Source organism: Aquarana catesbeiana, linkage group LG09 (genome assembly GCF_042186555.1).
Source record: "Aquarana catesbeiana isolate 2022-GZ linkage group LG09, ASM4218655v1, whole genome shotgun sequence".
In the NCBI taxonomy this organism is placed as follows: Eukaryota; Metazoa; Chordata; class Amphibia; order Anura; family Ranidae; genus Aquarana; species Aquarana catesbeiana.
The window spans coordinates 160,977,078-160,997,315 of NC_133332.1; the positions used below are offsets into that span (position 1 = coordinate 160,977,078).

Below are 20,238 nucleotides of genomic sequence, written 5' to 3' on the forward strand. Positions count from 1 at the left end.
ATTCTGACCGTGTGTAGGCTCCATCGGACATTTTCCATCGGAATTTCCGTCACAAAAAATTTGATAGCCAGTTCTCAAATTTTCCGACAACAAAATCCTTTGTCGTAAATTCCGATTGTGTGTACACAATTCCGACGCACAAAGATCCACGCATGCTCGGAATCAAGCAGAAGAGCTGCACTGGCTATTGAACTTCCTTTTTCTCGGCTCTGTGCACGTGTTGTACATCACCGCGTTCTTGACGTTTGGAATTTCCGACAAGATTTGTTTGACCGTGTGTATGTAAGACAAGTTTGAGCCAGCATCTGTCGGAAAAAATCCATGGATTTTGTTGTCGGAATGTCTGATCGTGTGTACGGGGCATTAGAAGACTTTGCAAGGTATGGCTATCAGCCCTTTCCCTGCTAATTCCCAAGCCTGTAGCTTATTAATCAATAGTTGGACACATCTAGCCATACCCATTGCTTTCTGGATTGACAGCACTCCCCGTGCTGCTAAAACCTTCCCAATGTAGGCTAGTGTCTAGAAAGGAGAGTGTGTGAGACATTTTTCACTTTATAGGGCTTGTGCATAACCCCCCCCCCCCCCTTTGTACATAATTTAAGAACATCATATTTCACTTCATAACCTAGTGAAATCTCAGTGCTTGGTTGTTGTGTATTCACAGACACTTTACAGGGAAATCAGCCCTTCCACAAAGGAGACAGAGCATTCAAGTAAATAGCATTTTTGTATTGTATTGCATTGTATTTTTTTTAAATACCTTTATCTGCAGGTAAAAAATATCCATACAAAAGGAACAGAAATGTATCCTTCTCATTAGTCCATGTTCATTAAAGAACTGTCAGACTATGCACAAATATATACACCTGATATGATCCATACATTAGTAAATGATTTTCTGTACACACCAATCACTACTTGTAATAAATGTACTTACTTTTTCCTCTCCTTTTCCCTTTTTAGGGTCTGTGATCCTCCTGCTTGTTGTGCTTGGGACTGGAGTAATTCTGTTGCGGTCTTGCGTTTCTTGAATTCGTTGACTTCATCCTCCAGACTTTTCTTTTTATCCTCAAGCTTCTTCTTCTCCTCCTGGTGTAATTTCTTCAAGCGGTCAAACTTTTCATGAAGCTTTCAAAAATTAGATTAAAAAAAAAAAAAAAAAAAACACACATCAATGGGCTACCTGATCAAGAACTTTTCCAGAGCGGAAAGATTTAGCAGAATTGATTTATTTACTTATGTATTCTTGCCCAATTATACTAGAAAATCTACAATCAGAATGTAATTACTTATGAGCGCTTCAAGAGAACTAGATGCTATTGAACTCAGCAAGAAGTTATTGAAATTGAGCAGGTAATTCTTGCAAATTATTTATATCCCCCCCCCCTTTAATTATGCAGACTTGCCTGGAAAACATTTATATCCTCCCCTTTCTTATTTGAACTAAAAAGTTGCATCACAACGGGTTTTCTTTGAAGGAGTTCTACAGTGCTACATGATAAATTAACCACTAGCCGCTCCATTAACACTGGCAATAAAGCAGCCACATTCAATAATATATCTGCACAGCAGACATTTTCAATTGCTTTCAGCTGATGAGTCAAAAACATATGAAAAAAATTGGTGAAGAGCTATAGTACACTTGACATTGTGAATAAAATAAATCAATAGTAAACAAAAAGGTTAGTGTCCAGCATAAAATTTATAAATGCAACTTAAGAGTCGCCATGTCAATTTTTGCATTGTTTGAGACTGAACAAAATTACTGGTCGTGAGAAAAATTTCTTTTTAGAGGCAAATAATATATATATATATATATATACACGATATAAAATATCACAGGAGTTCTAAGAGGTGCATGTGGCTCCCACACCAGTGGTTGTGGATCATAGACACAAAATACCTATAAGGGAATTAACATCTGAATAGAGAATCTTCAACTGCAATCCATATAAAGTCAAAGCTGTTAGCTGAAAAGAAAAAGGTGTCACTTAAAGCGCAGTTCCTAAAAAAAAAATTGACAGTTACTTATAGGTAACTTCTTTTCTAGGATATCTTCCAGGACGGCACACCTGAGAGATGACTGGTCCACCTGACAGGAAACACAATCAACACATGAGGTTAAAAGGACCCTCCCTTCCCCCTGCACCTCAGTTCTACCAAAGAAATAGGTTATCCGGGTGCCAGAGAGAGAAACTCTTCCCGTAGTACTTACATCAAACCAGGGGTGGGAAGTAGGCCTGTCGTCCTGGAAGATATCCTAGAAAAGCAGTTACCGGTAAGTAACTGTCAATTTTCTCTAGTCATCTTCCAGGACGGCACACCTGAGGGGATGGACAAGAAGTTTAAGGCATACCTTAGGGTGGGACCACTGCTTTTAAGACCTTCCTTCCAGACGTCAGATCCTGAGGCGACAGCAGTTCCACTCTATAGTGCTTCTAGAAGGTGTCCTGCTTCGCCCATGTGGCTGTTCGACAGATCTGTTCTATTGAGGCCCCAGCTCTTTCTGCCCAAGAGGCCACCAAAGATCTCATTGAATGGGCTTTAAGGTTAACTGGTACTGGGGAACCTGTCTGCTCATAAGCCATTTCTATGGTTTGTCTGATCCACCTAGCCACTGTAGATCTAGATGCCTGCCCTCCCTTTCTAGGGCCGCTAAATAGAACCAAAATGTGACTCGACTTCCTGAAATCTTTCACTCTAAGTATGTCAGCAAACACCTCCTGACATCTAATAACTTACATTTTTTCTCTCCCTCGTTTTTCGTGGTTTTCAAAAAAGGAGGGCAAAATGATCTCTTGAGATCTATGAAACTGGGATGCGACCTTGGGAAGATATAGCGGGTCTTGTCTCAGCACCACTCTATCTTCCAGTACCAACAGAAAGGGCTCCTTAATTGACAGGGCCTGCAGGTTGCTTACCCTGGCTGTAGTGATGGCCAGTAAAAAGGCTAACTTAAGCGTCAAAAATTTTATTGAGATCTCCTGAGCGGGTTCGAAAGGCGCTTTCGTCAAAGCCTCCAGGACCAGCTTCCATGGTGGGAATCTATTAATTTTTACGGGGGTTAACCTCTCCCTTGATAGTAGAAATCTCTTAATCAGGGGCTCTAGCGGGAGCCTCTGGTCCAGAAATACAGACAGGGCTGCTAGCTGTACCTTCACGGTGTTTGGGGCAATCCCCTGATCCACCCCAGCTTGTAAGAATTCAAGTACCACTGGTACCGAAGGATTGGAAACCTCTCTATCCTGCCACCAGTGTGAGAAGAAATTCCAGATTCTTGAGTAGATCTTCCTAGTGATCGGTTTCCAGCTACCTAGGAGGGTCTCAATTACTCTTTCGAGTATCCCTTGTCTTGAATCTCCCTTTCAAGAGCCATGCCGTCAACTTGAAGAACCCCGGGTCAGGGTGAAGGACTGGCCCTTGTAGAAGGAGATCCTGCCTGGGCAGCAGACAGAGTGGAGGAGAAACCGACCATTTTCTCAGAGTAGCAAACCATGTCCTCTTTGGCCACCATGGGGCTATCGGGATCAGCTTGCACTCTGAGTGGGCAAGCCTCTGTAGAACCCGAGGTATTAAGGCTAGTGAAGGGAAAGCATATGCTAGGTAGCAATCCCAGTCCTGAGATAGAGCATCCACTCCCTGCGATCCCCCCCTCTTTGATGAGAGAGAAAAAACGCTCCACTTTTCTATTCCCTCTGTGGGCGAAAAGGTCTATCTCTGGTAATCCAAACCTGTGACCTATCTGGAGGAATATGTCCTGGTTTAATTCCCATTCCCCCTGGTGGATGGGCCGTCGGCTTAGGAAATCTGCCACCACATTGGCAGTCCCCTTTATGTGGACCGCCAATATGGACTGAAGGTTTCCTTTGGCCCAATCTAGAATATCCAAAGCCAGGTTCAGTAGTTTCCTGGACCTCGTGCCACCCTGATGGTTCAGATAAGAGACAGCTGTCACGTTGTCCGTCAGGACTTGGACCTCTAGTCTCTGAAGCCTGCCTACAAAAGCCTTCAATGCCTGACCCACCGCAAGGATCTCCCTGTGGTTGAAGGAAACCCTTGCTTGGGTCAGGGGCCAGGATCCCTGTGCTTGGAGGTCCCCCAAGTGAGCGCCCCAACCCCAAGCGCTTGCATCGGTGGTAATCCTTATAGGATTCCACTGGTCCCAGGGACGACCCAGCATGAGCCTGTCCTGACCCAGCCACCAATTTAGGAAGGCCCTTACCCTTGCTGGAATGGACACCTTTTTCCATCAAGCGGCTCCCTCTTTCTGTCCCAGGAGGATAGTAGGAAAAACTGCAACTCCCTGGAATGGAGCTGAGCCCAGGGAACCTCTGGAATACAGGAGGTCAAGCTTAGGACCCTCATAACCTGTCTGCGAGAGCAGTCCCTGTGTTCTGTTAGGGAGGAGATTGCTGTTACCACTTTTAACCTTTTTTCCTCTGGGGGAAAATGTTTGAGCCCCTGCATCCACCAAGTATCCTAGGAAGGTTTTAATTTTGGATGGTACGAGAGATGATTTCTCCCGGTTCACTATCCAGCCCAGGGTCTCCAAAGTGAGGATCACTGTGTCTACGTCTGCTCTCACTTGTTCTAGAGACTGCCCATAGATCAAGGTCATCTAGATAAGGTGTAAGGGATACCCTCTGTAGATGCAGGTAAGCTACAACCTTTGCCAGGACCTTTGTGAAAACTCTTGGGCTTGCAGTTAATCCAAGGGAAGAGCTCGTAATTGCCAGTGTTGTAACCCTTTGCTCGTAAGGATCCTTGAGGAGATGGGTCAGGATAAAGTTTTGAGGGGGAGGAGAGAGAAGTTCCAGCCAATATCCCTCTGTCAGAATCTGTAAGATATAGGGGCTTTCAGGGATCTTCCTCCACTGAGGGACAAAGCGAGAAAGTCTCCCCCCCCCTACCCGGACGCTGGCGTCACTTTGACTGCTTGCTGGTGTCTTTAGGTCCAGAAAAGAGCAGGCCACCCTTCTCCCACCTTCTAATCGTGTTCTTCTTGGTCTTGAATTGGCTCTGGCACAAAAAAACGTTTTGCCTTTCTCTCTCCTGGCTCTTACCGGGAACTTTTTCCCCATTTCCGACGATCGTGATGAGACCTGATCCAAGCCAGGCCCAAAAAGCTGGAACCCTTAAAAGGGCAACCCGCAGAGCTGTGACCTGGACATATGGTCCCCTTCCCACGATTTAACCCACACCGCGCTTCTTGCGGAGTTAAGGAAGGATGCTGACTTACCCGTGGTCCTGACAGTTTCCACTGCCGCATCTGCAAAATATGCCACAGCCTTGCTTATTATCTCTACAGCAGGGGTCTCAAACTGGCGGCCCTCCAGCTGTTGCGAAACTACAAGTCCCATCATGTGTCTGCCTGTGGGAGTCATGCTTGTAACTGTCAGCCTTGCAATGCCTCATAGGACTTGTAGTTTCACAACAGCTGGAGGGCCGCCAGTTTGAGACCCCTGCTCTACAGAGTCTGTGACTTCTTTGGAATTATTCCTTCTAGTAACATGGCCAGAGAGCCTGCCCAGCCAAGCATCCACATTCCTTGCTACGCAGGCTGACGCTAAGGCAGGGGCCATGGCTGCCGCATTGGCATCCCACGCCCTTCGCAGTAGCATTTCAGCCCTTCTGTCCATTTGGTCTTTAATGTTACCCGAGTCCTCAAAAGACAAATCAGATTTCTTAGAGATCTATGACAGGGCTGCATCTAATTTGCAGGTCTTGAAGAACTTTTCTTCTTCCTCCCCAAAGGGAAACCTCCTCTTCCAAGTTTTGAGCTTAAGGACCTTTCTCTCCGGGTCCTTCCACTCTCTCAAAATTACCACTTTGAGAGTTTGATGATCTGGGAATACCTTGGACTGAGGTTTACCCAACCTCCTGTACATCTTATCCTGGGCTGTCGCCTGAACTAGAGGTTCTGGGATATCCTCAGAGGCACAGATTTCCCTGACTAACTGCCCCATGTCCTCCATGGGAAAAGTGTGTCTTTTAAGTCTAGGACTATCACTACCCTGGCTCTCAGAGTCTGAGTTTTCCCCCTCTTCTAATGATCTTTCATCTGACACCCCAGAATCCTCAAACTCATCTACTCCCAAAGTGAAAGAGGAGGGAGGCCTCTGCGGGGTTCTCGGACATCTGTCGGATGTACCCCTTTGAGAGGAGGTACCTTCTCTAGAGCAGTGGTCATCAACCCTGTCCTCAGGGCCCACTAACAGACCAGGTTTTATGTATTACCTTGGGGAGATGCAACTAGAATACTGCAATCACTGAGCAGCAAATGATATCACATGTAATGCATTTCAGTTATCTTGCAAGCCTGGCCTGTTAGTGGGCCCTGAGGAAAGGGTTGATGACCACTGCTCTAGAGCAGTGTTTCTCAACTCCAGTCCTCAAGGCGCCCCAACAGGTCATGTTTTCAGGCTTCCCATTATTTTGCACAGGTGATTTGATCAGTTTCACTGCCTTAGTAATTACAACAGCCATTTCATCTGAAGGAAATCCTGAAAACATGACCTGTTGGGGCGCCTTGAGGACTGGAGTTGAGAAACACTGCTCTAGAGGACAGAGTATCTCTGCCACTAGTGCTAGGCCCTTCTTTAGATGCTAAAACCATCTTCAGAGATTGGAGCGTAGAAAGCATCTCGGACTGTACTGTAAGGAAGTCCCTCATAACCTGTGAGGTTTCCTTTCCCGACAACTTATGTATGCATCTAACAAAAAGGTTTTACATGATCTTGTGGGAGTTTTTCATTGCAATATCAACACATTTTTGTTCTAGGGGGAGGAGGGTTTTTGCCTTTAGCCTTGTGGGGTTCTTGAGCAGATCCACTGGATTCTAAGGAGACAAAAGACAAGACAGCACCCATACATTAACAGTCTGTACTCTCTCTCCTGCCCCCCCCCCAAGGGGTGTGGGTAAGACCCTTCTTAACCCACCACCAGACAGAGGAGGACTCACCACCCGTGGTCTCCTCCTGGGTTGTAGCCACCGCTGTGTCCTCCTCTTTCCATTCCTGGTCCCCGCTGGTTCCGTTCCAAGGAGCCCTGCTGTGAGGATCCAGAAGGTTATAGGGGCCTGTTGGACCTCCACTTGGCTCCACCAGACTCTTATGACCAGGGCGCGCCATTTTGCTGGAGTCCCGCCGCCAGAAGGAGCGTCTTGGTCTCTTGTCTCCGGATCCGCCATTTTGGCGTAGTCCGGAAACGGAAGTGATGCCGCACAGAAACAGAAGCGGCGCCATCTTGCTCCACCCAGTCAGAACACTCACTCATATCCCAGGAGTGTTTCCAGCGTTCCCTATAGAGCCACAATTGCGGGAAACAGACGCCCTCCGCCCCTCCAGTGGCCTGGACTCCAGCTGACCCTCCGGCTCCTTCAGCCCCCATGCACCTGGTCTGGGTGGAAGGCAAGGGATGAGGTATGTGCCCACAGGAGCTCCGGGATACATCTCTGTGCCTGGGAGGCTTCTTGCCGGGGAGTGCCCCCGGCCCTTGGGTCTCAGGGACTGAGCCCTGGCTGGACCCGCAGCCCTCCCTGGCTGTGGCGTCCAGCTCCCGGGGGCAGCAAGAAATAAACGTTTTGCTGCCGGGAAACAAAATCAAGAACTGAGGTGCAGGGGGAAGGGAGGGGCCTTTTAACCTCATTTGTTGATGGTGTTTCCTGTCAGGTGGACCAGTCATCTCTCAGGTGTGCCATCCTGGGAGATGACTAGAGAAAAAAAAATTAAAGTCAGCAGCTACAAATACTGCAGCTGGCGATTTTTAAAATAAGGACACTTACCTGTCCAGGGCGCCCGGCAATGTCCTCACCCGAAGCCAACCCGTTCCCCGGCTCCAGGTGGAGGCGCCAGCATAGCTAGTAAGGGACTCAGGAAGCGAAGCCCTGCGACTTCACAGCCTGGTTCCCTACTGCGCATGCGCAAGTCACGCTGCGCGTTCTGAGTGGTCCCTGCTGCTGTCTTCTGGGACCTGTGTGTCTCTCAGAAGAAAGCAAGCGGGGGGGGCCTTTGGGGGGGGGCAGGACATGGCGTAGATCGCCACGGATACTGCAGCGATCTTTCGCCGGAAGTAGGAGCAAAAACCTGTATTAGAAGTTCCATTTTTGGGTGGAACTCCGCTTGCTTTAAAGCCTAAAAGAAGTTTTCTTTAGGCATATCCAATGTCAAAACTTTTTCTTTTAAAACAGTTTATAACAGGGGTGTCCAAACTTTTTTCAAAGAGGGCCAAATTTGATGAAGTGAACATGCGTGAAGGCCGACCATTTTGCCTGACATTCTTTGAGCCATTAAAATTAAATGCAAATTAACTATTTTTTGCAAAGTTTACTTTTCATTTCGCCATATGGATGACAAACCTAAACAGGTGTTAAATCCCTGCCTTTCATATCAGATGGGAAAAAAAAAATCCAGGAAGCTGAAATATATGTCAGGAACATTGTAAAGTACATTACATATCATTGGTAATAAAGGTTGTCTGTTAACGTTTAAGTTAAAAAAATATGAACAGGAGCATAACACCAAGTATACATGTTGCATCCAAATATATTTAGACCAACTGACATTAACTGAGATTTTACAAAGCTATTCATCTCAATTGAAAAAAAAAAAAAAAAAACTTGCCTGCACACTGCTGTGTCTAAGGATGAGCTTGGACGTGTTATTTGGAGAATATATATATATATATATATATATATATATATATATATATATATATATATATATATATATATATATATATATATATATATATATATATATATATATATATACACACACACACATATATACATACACACACACACTGTACATACATACATACATATATACACACACATATATATATATATATTTCAAATAACACGCCCAAGCTCATCCTTAGTGGCGCTCGGGGATTAGTTGGGGGCCACAAAAGAGATATCTATCTCTAGATAGATATCTCTTTTGTGGCCCCCAACGAATCCCCGAATGCCGCTCAGTACTCAGGATGAGCTTGGGCGTGTTCCCGGCAGGCTCGAGCACGTGGAGTTGTGAAGCTGACAGTGCCAATCACAGGCACTGAGACATTTCCTGATCTCTGCAACTGCGGACCGGGAAATGTCTCGGTGCCTGTGATTGGCAATGCACGCTGTCAGCTTCCCGGCGGGCTCGGGCATGTGGAGTTGTTACCACGCCCGAGCTCATCCTTAGTCCTGAGCGGTGCTCGGGGATTTGTTGGGGGCCACAAAAGATATATATCCAAAATTACCAGTGGGGCTGTGTTAAAACAGAACACGGGCCACAATTGGCCCGCGGACCGGACTTTGGACATGCCGGTTTATTGAAAAAAAAGAATGAAACTGAGAAGTTATGTTCATAGCATGTTACACCCATATTCAGGGTGGAAGATGTAACATTTTACTGTTACAGCAGCCCCCGCACCCCCCCCCCCCCCAATCCCCCGCTGTGACAGGGAGCGGAGGATCTTCTTCGCGCACTTGTGGTCACAATTTAGGAAAACAAAACATGGCTGTTCGGGGCTACACCCACCCGGCTGCGTCATTCATTCACAGACTTCTGTAAAAATGTGAGAACTACAAGTACTAATAACCTGTGCAACTGTTGGTTTGTAGTTCTCAATGATCTACCAGGGCGCTGATACTTGCGCATAAGTTAACAGAGTGATGACTTCACAAGTGTGCAACTGCTTCTTCACCACCGTCACAACTCCAAATCCTGGGTTTTTATTCAGAGGATTCAAGCCATGAGTTTTCAGACTGATGTGGGGTTTTCCTTACAAAAACAAAGTTTGTCTGCACATGTAATTATGATGTTTTAAGTCAAACAAGTACCTCTTTTTCTGCTTCTTTTAATTCGGCTTCCTTCTCTTTAACCCTTTGCACAAACATTTGTCTCATTTCTTCCTCTTTCTTCTGTAATTCACCCAGAAACTCATTTCTTTTTGCTTCATATGTCTCTTGTAAGCTAAATACAGAAAAATAAATAACATTTGTATGCAATGTTTTAAAACAGGATGGGTTAAGTCCAGGTATAGCAGGCCTACCAAAAAATGTGTTCAGCTGGTGTATGCCCAGATACACCCCAATTTGCGTAGTTTGTGCTTTCTGAAACAAGAATGTAATTTATATATTGCACTCAGTACCTTAACACTGGGACCTAAAATCGAGGGTAATGCCATACAAAAGAACAGGATACCTTACAGGGGACAGAATATTTATTTATATTTCTAACTACATTGCCATCTACACTATATTACCAAAAGTATTGGGACGCCTGCCTTTAAACCGCACATGAACTTTAATGGCATCCCAGTTCGTAGGGTTCAATAATGAATTGGCCCACCCTTTGCAGCTATAACAGCTTCAACTCTTCTGGGAAGGCTGTCCACAAGGTTTAGAAGTGTGTCTATGGGAATGTTTGACCGTTCTTCCAGAAGCGCATTTGTGAGATCAGGCACTGATGTTGGATGAGAATGCCTAGCTCTCAGTCTCTGCTTTAATTCATCCCAAAGGTGTTCTATCGGGTTGAGGTCAGGACTTTGTGTAGGCCAGTCAAGTTCCTCCACTTTAAACTCCTTATCCATGCCTTTATGGACCTTGCTTTGTGCACTGGTCCAAATCATTTGGTGGAGGGGGGGGGGGGGGGGGGGGGATTATGGTGTGGGGTTGTTTTTCAGGGGTTGGGCCTGGCCCCTTAGTTCCAGTTAAGGGAACTCTTAAGGCTTCAGCATACCAAGACATTTCAGACAATTTCAGGCTCTAAACTTTGTGGGAACAGTTTGGGGATGGCCCCTTCCTGTTCTAACATGACTGCTCACCAGTGCACAAAGCAAGGTCCATAAAGACATGGATGAGAGAGTTTGGGGTGGAGGAACTTGAATGGCCTGCACAGAGTCCTGACCTCAACCCTATAGAACACCTTTGGGATGAATAAGAGTGGAAACTGCGAACCAGGCATTCTCATCCAACATCCGTGTCAAACACGAATGTTTGACACGGATGTTGGATGAGAAATATAAATAAATATTCTGTCCCTTCTGTGGGAATACAGACACTCCTAAACCTTGTGGACTGCCTTCCCAGAAGAGTTGAAGCTGTTATAGCTGCAAAGGTTGGGCCAACTCAATATTGAACCCTACAGACCAAGGCTGGGATGCCATTAAAGTTCATGTGCATGTAAAGACAGTATTGGGGGGTGGTAAAACCGCATAGTTAACCACTTTAGGCCTCTTTCTGAGATTTGGTGTTTACAAGTTAAAAACAGTTTTTTTTTGCTAGAAAATTACTTAGAACCCCCAAACATTATATATATTTTTTTCTAACATCCTACAGAATAAAATGGCGGTCATTGCAATACTTTCTGTCGTATTTGTGCAGCGCTCTTACAGGCACATTTTTTTGGAAAAAAAACACTGAGTTAAAAAATAACACAACAGTAAAGTTAGCCCAATTTTTTTTATATTGTGAAAGATAATGTTACGCAGAGTAAATTGATACCCAACATGTCACGCTTCAAAAATGCGCCTGCTTGTGGAATGGTGACAAACTTTTACCCTTAAAAATCTCCATAGGCGACGTTTAAAAAATTCTACAGGTTGCATGTTTAGACTTACAGAAGAGGTCTAGGGCTATAATTATTGCTCTCGCTCTACCGATCTTGGTGATACCTCACATGTGTGGTTTGAACACAGTTTTCATATGCGGGAGCTGCTCACCTATGCGTTCGGTTCTGCACACGAGCTCGGCGGGACGGGGCGCGTTTAAAAACTTTTATTTTTTTTTCTTATTTATTTTACCTTTTATTTTTTACACTGTTCTTTAAAAAAAAAAAAAATTAAAAAAATTAAAAATTGTGTCATTTTTATTCCTATTACAAGGAATGTAAACATCCCTTGTAATAGAAAAAAGCATGACAGGTCCTCTTAAATATGAGATCTGGGGTCAAAAAGACCTCAGATCTCATATTTACACTAAAATGCAATAAAAAAAAAAAAAAAAAAAAGAGAAAAAAAAAAAAGAAATTTATGTCAAAGTAGCGTCGTAAAACGACGGCGGGTGGTCCGTAATTGCTTAAGATGTGTTTTTACCACCCCCACCCCAACCGCACCCACTGCCGTCTATCTCCCACACGCCATCTATCTTTACCATTCCCGCTCCCACCGCCCCAACTGCACCAGCTTCCATTGCCTGCCAGCTTGTTCCATACAGCAAACAAGGGGTTAAAGCAGGCAGTGTTGTGTTGCTTTCTCACCATCTGCTTTAAATCCTTGGACCCTGCAGAAGCATGCAGCTACGGGGCGCTTGCAGAGCGGCCACATTTGGCAGGTGGCAGCACCTACCAAAAAAAAAAAAAAAAACAGGGGGCTTAATTCCGGCTGCAGCATGTGTACACCTTTAGCTGTTGGGGTAGGTATTGGGGGTGGTAAACTCAACCGCAGGGTTTTACCACCCCCAACGTTACATGTGAACGAGCCCTAAGGGTGCTGCTGCGGAATGCAACTAAGGGCTCATTCCCAAGTGCAGCAGGCACTGCTGTTCCTCTGAAAAGTGATCTGAGTATTTGACAGGTGGTGAGGAGGAAATATGTTGCCTCCTCACCACCTGATTTAAACCCATGATTGCAGTGCAATGCACGCAACTGAAACACGTAGTATGGCAATTAGAGGTTTAAATCATGTGTGAGGAGGTGACATTGGGCAACACGGTGCCCTGAGATCTTTGACTTCTCCCAAGTTGTTTAGGTAGATCTCCACCTCTTTAACCACTTGCCTACAGGGCACTTGCACCCCCTTCCTGCCCAAGCCATTTTTCAGCTCTCAGTGCTGTGGCATTTGAATGACAATTGTGTGGTCATACAACACTGTACCCAAACATTTTTTTTTATTATTTTCAACACACAAATAGAGCTTTCTTTTGGTGGTATTTATTCACTGCTGGGTTTTTTATTTTTTACAAAAAAAAAAGACCAAAAATGTTGAAAATATTTTTACTTTTTTTCTGTCAGTAAATTTTGTAACTAAGTCATTTTTCGCCTTCACTGTGCGCTGATAGGCTGAACTGGTAGGCATTGATGAGGTGGCACTTATGGGCACTGATTAGGTGGCACTGATGAGGAGGCACTAATATGCCGCACTTATGGGCAACAATAGGTGGCACTGATAGGCGGCGCGGATAGGTGGCACAGATAGGCACTGATGGGCATTGATCGACAGCAGTGATAAGCATTGATGGGCAGCACTGATTGGCATTGCTAATGGGAACTGATTAGTGGCACTTGTGGGCACTGATTGCTGGCATTGGTAGGAAATAGTGGGCATTGATTGGTAACACTATATTGTAATCAGGGCATTGATGATCAGTGCCCTGATCACATTCCTAGATGTCCCCCTGCGTGGAGATGCCGCTGACCGGCTCTCCTCACCACACACTCTGTCAGTGTGAGGCAAGGAGAGCCAATTACCGGCATCTCTGTGTTTACATGTGACCGGCTGTGATTGGACACGGACCCGGCTCTTTACAGAGATTGGGGTCGCGCCGTGTCCTAGCAACATGGCGCGGCCGAGAACGCCGTGCTGTACGCCCCCGTGGGCGTGCGAGAGTGGCCATTTTGGGACACTATCATATGATGTCGTCCCAGAATGAGAGCTGCACCGTCCAGCCGTCATTTGACAGTGGGCGGGCAGCAAGCAGTTAAAGTGTTACTAAACCCAGTAATATGAAAATAGTTAAACTGCCCCACCCACAGCACCCACAGCTTAGAGCCCTTGCACACTGGGGCGGGGGGCGGCGTCGGCGGTAAAACGCCGCTATTATTAGCGGCGTTTTACCGTCGGTATGCGGCCGCTAGCGGGGCGGTTTTACCCCCCGCTAGAGGCCGAGAAAGGGTTAAATACCACCGCAAAGCGCCTCTGCAGAGGCGCTTTGCCGGCGGTATAGCCGCGCCGTCCCATTGATTTCAATGGGCAGGAGCGGTAAAGGAGCGGTATACACACACCGCTCCTAAGATGCTGCTGGCAGGACTTTTTTTACCGTCCTGCCAGCGCATCGCTCCAGTGTGCAAGCCCTCGGGGCTTGCACACTGGGATGACAGCAGCGGCACTTTCGGGGCGGTTTGCAGGCGCTATTATTAGCGCAATAGCGCCTGCAAACCTCCCCAGTGTGCAAGGGCTCTTATAAATCTTTTTTACAATAAAATATTGCCACTATATACCTTTTTGGCTGACATGTACAACACGGTCAGTGATAAACTGCAGTTTCTCCAGTGCCTATATACACGCCCACATGTGTGATGTCAATATCATGTGACCTGGCTGGCTCTGAGAACAAGTAATTATTCTCTCCAGCATAAAAGACACAACTGAGCATGTGCAGGTTGGCTACTCAGCCTGTGTTAGCTGGCTTTCCCCAGATAGACAGTGCAGGAGGGAGGAATCTGTGCATACAGGATAAAAACAGTCTTTTTACACAATGCAGAGGATTAACCCCTGAAGTTCCACAGTGAGTATAACAAGCATGCTATGCTGCATATACAGACTGATTTTACTGTTGGGGGTTTAGTAACACTTTAATGGTTGCTAGAAATTATTTTTTTGTAAAAATATCAATACCTGAATGGTTTACAGTCAGGGTCGGTGTCTTTGAAGCCCATTTCATCCATCTTGCACCGTCGGTACAACTCATAATGATGCGTGTGTGTCTGTTCCCGTAGATCTTCCATGTTCACCCGTATAAGCATTTCTCGTAACTTTACAAAGTCACAGTGCGATTCATTTTCAACTGGAAGAAAAGAAAGACTGCAGTAAGAAGTTTAGATGTACACAAGTAGGTCTCTGTCAAATAGCAAGCAATGTGCTACAACTTTAAAGTGGGATCAAAAACAAAAATATTTTGTAGTTTACCAATCCGTACAGGTGGTGGCTGCATTTGTTTGTTTTTTTAAGCTTTTTCCCTCTGTTTTCACCTGGTGATCTGCCCAGTAACACTTACCCTATTAGGATGCCTACATTCAACAAAGAATCAACAGAGACATCTTTGGACAGCAGAATTTCCAGTCCGGGGGGAGGGTAGTGTTAGATGTACTAGCATATTTAGATACACTAACAAACTGGAGCCCAACTCCAGCAAATACTTTTTAAGCAGTTACAGCTACAGTTTTTTTTTTCCCTTTTGGAAGAAAGTGTTTTACATAAATAAAATCGGATTTTAAGCACCTCGGTTAGTGGTTTTTCTCAACCCTCTGAAAAACAGACTTAATGGCCTGATCACCAGGTGAAAAATAAATACATTAAAAAAAAAAAAATAAAAAAGGAATGAAAGCCTAAAAATAAAAACAAATGCAGCAATAACATAAGAAAATCGGTAAGCTAATAATAACAACATTTTTGATAGAGATTTTATATATATATATATATATATATATATATATATATATATATATATATATATATATATATATATATATATATATATATATATATATATATATATATATATATATATATATATATATATATATATATTTTTTTTTTTAGGAACACATTAAAATTTGAATACTTTTTCTTGGGCTTTGTCTGAAGTTACACCATTACAAACTAATCAGCATTAGTTTGCATCAGGTTGCCAATTGTCTACAGTAGCAGGTTACTTATTCAGAGCCACGAAAGGGAATATTTCCATGTGGAAAAGAGAGGATTCAGGCACAACCAGCAAAAGTCTATAGACTTGAAAAATAAACAAATAGTCAACCAAATACCTTGAACAGTGCCCCATGGGTATTGCCGGACCTTCATCATTTTGTTTCCAATTTTGGCTTCCTCTGTGCTCCCAACAACTGCAAACGGTAAGTGAGCCTGCAGAAACCAAAAGTGTTAAAGTGGAACTTCACTCTCTCCATCAACACTGATTATTTTTAATCCTCATGCTGCTAGCATTAGTAAGTAGATAGGAAAGTATGTCATATTTACTTGTTTTAAACATTTTTTTGTTACGGGTCTTCAGTTACTTCCTGGTTTCTTGCCTAGGCAAATGATGTCATACATACCAGGAGTCTTCAGGAGGGTCAACAACTGGGTTACTTTTTAAGTAACCCAGGAGTTCTCAGGATGGAAGGAGAGGAAGAGGGGCTTTCTCAACTAAGAACACTCCTGCATGCATGGTTCAGCTAAGGGCAGATGGATTTCAGGAAGTAAATGCTACATGTATCATTTGCCCTTACTCAAGATGGCCACAGCCATAAATGCTAGGTGGTTGTTTTTCAAAGTGATTTCTCAACAACAAAAAAAGAAGAATCGAAACATGGATGGATGGGGTAGTTTGCTTTGAATATTAAAAATAAATTAACTAGAGTTTTTGATTTGTAGTTCTCAGATGCAGTAAAGTTCTGCTTTAAATGGCAACAACAAAACAATGCAAACATTAATTCATAAAACTAGAATATATACAAAATTTTATTCAGGTTCATTTTTAAATATTTACATTCTTCGTGACAAGGTAAATGTAAAAGTTTATCAAAGAATATAGTCTGCAGAACACTTACATTCATTGTTCCATTAATTTCTGCCACAGTTTCATCATCCGTGGGAAACTGATAGATCTGCACACCATTACTGACCAACTCACTCGTGATTTTAATCTTAAATTTAGTTAGCTCATTTTTAGAAATGGAGTCTGACTTTGCAATGATAGGAATGATGTTAACCTGCAGAGGAAAATGAAATACACCACAGTTTAGTATCTTTTATGTGCCGGCCTTTACCACGTATGTACAATCATGGAGCCTGGTAAAGGGCTTGTTTGAATGTGATGGATGATTGGATTTAAGAAAAAAACAAAACAAACAATCATGCTTTTTTCAAATTAAATTGCTCAACACTGTAATAACAAAGCAATTAATAAAATTGTGACCCCTAACCAGTGCTTACTATGAAATCTGAAGGAAGCAACCAAGCTGAATGATAGACAGCTTATGCTATATATAATCTCTGTGGTGAGAGGGCACCATCCTGTGAGAAGACCCAAACGCCTAGAATTCCATCTCATAATAGAGACTAGGCACCGGGTACATCCTAAAAGCTCCTCTGATATTCATCTGGTGATCAGTAAATCTTACTGATGTGCGTTACAGTTTAAAAAAAAAAAAACACACTATAATTATATGTGTATGTACAGTGTATCCATATCTGAATTCTGCTATACAATGCTACACGATGGTTGCGCTTTGCACAATGCAAGTCTATGAGCCATCCAACACCTAGAATGCAATGCACTTCCTGTCCTGATGATATTTTAATTCAGAGACAGAGAGATTATACTGAGCTCTCTAGCTAAAAATCTTTAGATCAGGCATGTCCAAAGTCCGGCCCGTGTTCCGTTTTAATACGGCCCGACTGGTAATTTGGATAGATAGAGAATATAATAATTTATATATTATAATATAATAGATAGATATCTATCTCTCTTTTGTTGCCCTCAACGAATCCCCGAGTGCCACTCAGGACTAAGGATGCGCTCGGGCGTTTTTACAACTACACGTGCCCGAGTCCACCGGGAAGCTGACAGCGTGCAGTGCTAATCACAGGCACTTCTTGGTCCGCAGCTGCAGAGATCGGGAAATATCTCAGTGCCTGTGATTGGCGCTGCCAGCTTCCCAGCGGGCTCAGGCACGTGGGACTCGTGAATATGCCCGAGCTCATCCTTAGTCCTTCCTGAGCGGCGCTCGGGGATTCGTTGGGGCCACAAAAGAGATAGATATATAATCTCCAAATAACACGCCCAAACTCATCCTAAAGCAGGGGTGCCCAAACTTTTTTCAAAGAGGGCCAGATTTAATGAAGTGAACATGCGTGAGGTCCGACCAGTTTGCCTGACATTCTTTGAACCATTAAAATTCGGTCTACGTGTGTTCGTTCGAGCACTACACTGCCCAACAAGAATTCTCTTGCCTTTGTGACTGTGTGTGTGAGTAAAGAGAGGAGCTTGGGCATGTTATTTGGATATACCGCATTTATTGGCGTATAACACGCACCTTCACTTTAAGAGGGAAGTTTCAGGAAAAAAAAAAAAAAAATCTTAAAAATTGTAAATGTAATCCAAACTGTGAAGCAAAATAAGGGTTAGTGCCCATCTGCAGCCTCACAAGTGCCATGCGTGCAGCACCCCCATTGACATGAGTGCAGCCCCACCATTGCCAGGAATGCAGCACCCACCACTGCCATCAGTGCAGCCTGATTGATGCTCATCCAACAGCAGCCTCAGGGGGGACAGGGAGGGGGGGGCGGGACGAGCGCCAAAAGATTACATATAGGAAAAACTCCTGTTTTCTCAGCGGCCTCTTTAATACAAAGTCCCACCTCCTATGACGGACAGAACAGTCGTCCAATGGCAGCGCAGGAGATGGGACTTCCTATTACAGAGGCTGCAGTGTAAACAGGAAATTCTCCTGTGTGTACACTCGTCCCACCTCCTCCCTGTCCCCTCCAAGGCAGCCAGCATATATATCTTTTGTGGCCCCGGCGCTGGGAGATCGTTGGGGGCCACAAAAGATATACATGTCCGAAAAACCAGGCGGGCCGTTCAAAACCGGAACGCGGACCGGGATTGGCCCGCGGGCCAGACTTTGGACATGCCTGTCCTAAAGCTTCACACACACGGTACGGTTGTTGGCCAACTGAGCGTCTGATTTTTGTCAAAAGGGCGTGTGCCAGGATCTTATCTTGCATACTAACGGTACACAATTGTCGTGCAACACACGTGAACTTAGTGACGTACTACAAGGAATTTCAGCTCTTGCGTGCCACCTTTTATGCCCCTTCTGCTCATTTTGTGTGTGGCGAACATCGATTAGGAGCATACGTGTTTGTACTTTTGACTTTTTTGTGACGGATTTGTGTACTGACCATACGAAAATCTGACGTCAAACCATTGTCTGCCGAAAATTTACTAGCCTGTCATGCAACATTTGTTGGCCGAAAGTTGGACAACAATTGTCAAAAGGAGCATACTAATGGTAATATTTTAGGACAACAGTCTGTCAACAGACAATCCCCTGCCAACAATCATACCATGTGTACGAGGCTTTAGACTCTTCACCACACACAGCAGTGTGCAGGCAAGTTTTTTTTCAAAATGAGATGAATATAGTGGCGGAACTATAGGGGTCGCTGCAGTCGCACTTGCGACTGGGCCCTGACGTTCTGCCGTTGTGGGGGGGCAAGACCCGGCATCTCCCCCTGCACCCCTGGCTGTCAGTTTAACATGCACGGGAGGGATGTGGGAGGCCGCGATCGGCAGCTCTATGGTGCCCGCAAGCTGCTGAATCTCCCTGGGGCTTGTAGTTCTCTCTCCTACTGTATCCACTGGAGAAGGAAGGGGCCCCCGACCTGGGCATGTATCACCTTCACTCTTCAGTGAGTCGCTCTGCTTCTACAATGTTGCTGATACATGCCCGGGTCAGAGGCCCCTCCCCTTTCCAGTGTATAGACTCAGGGAGAGAACTACAAGCCCCAGGAAGGTCTCACCACCCACACCATAGAGCTACCAATCGCTGCCTCCCACCTCTCCCCAGGTGGGGGAGGGGAGGTACAGATATGTGCTGGGGGTCCAAGGTGCACAGCTGAGACCAGCCAGGTACAGGGGAACCTCTGGAAAGAGAGGGAGGGGGGACTCTCTGGGGACCCTGATGTTAAGGAAGGGGCTCTCTGGGGACCCTGATGTTAGAGGGGGGGCTCGCTGGGGACCCTGAGGTAAGGGGGAGGCTCTCTGGGGACCCTGAAGAGGAGGCTCTCTGGGGACCCTGATATAAGGGGGGGGGGGGAATCTACTAATGAGATAGAGAGATATATATATATATATATATATATATATATATATATATATATATACATACATACATACATATATATACACATATATATATATATATATATATATATATATACATACATATATACACATATACATATGCACACATATACACACACAATGCATTCTATATACATGTATATGCCCGCCCAAGCGTATGACTTTCTTTACTTCGCTGCTATGGGCTCTAGCCCGAGATCTTTTGTAGATCTAGCAACACCCCTGGTGGGGGCCCTTCATGGTTTCTTGCACCAGGGCCCTGAAGATTCTAGTTACGCCTCTGGATGAATACATTGTAAAATCTCAGTTATTGTCAGTTGGTCTAAATCAGTTATAAATATATTTGGACACATGTATAACTTGGTGTTATGTTCGTGTTC

At 44.7% G+C, this 20,238-nt stretch overlaps 1 protein-coding gene across 5 annotated transcripts in view; it reads right to left on the bottom strand.

The window, feature by feature from the left end:
• The window catches only part of SEPTIN6 (septin 6), an 81,517-nt gene that overhangs the window by 20,004 nt on the left and 41,275 nt on the right, over positions 1–20,238 (bottom strand). For all 5 annotated transcript variants that reach the window (XM_073599329.1, XM_073599331.1, XM_073599327.1 and 2 more), the window contains exons 5-9: positions 16,536–16,697; positions 15,753–15,849; positions 14,608–14,776; positions 9,833–9,965; positions 941–1,131 (exon numbers count right to left, since the gene is read on the bottom strand). In XM_073599329.1, the coding sequence (XP_073455430.1) occupies positions 941–1,131; positions 9,833–9,965; positions 14,608–14,776; positions 15,753–15,849; positions 16,536–16,697 (752 nt within the window). The remainder of the gene's footprint in view (positions 1–940; positions 1,132–9,832; positions 9,966–14,607; positions 14,777–15,752; positions 15,850–16,535; positions 16,698–20,238) is intronic.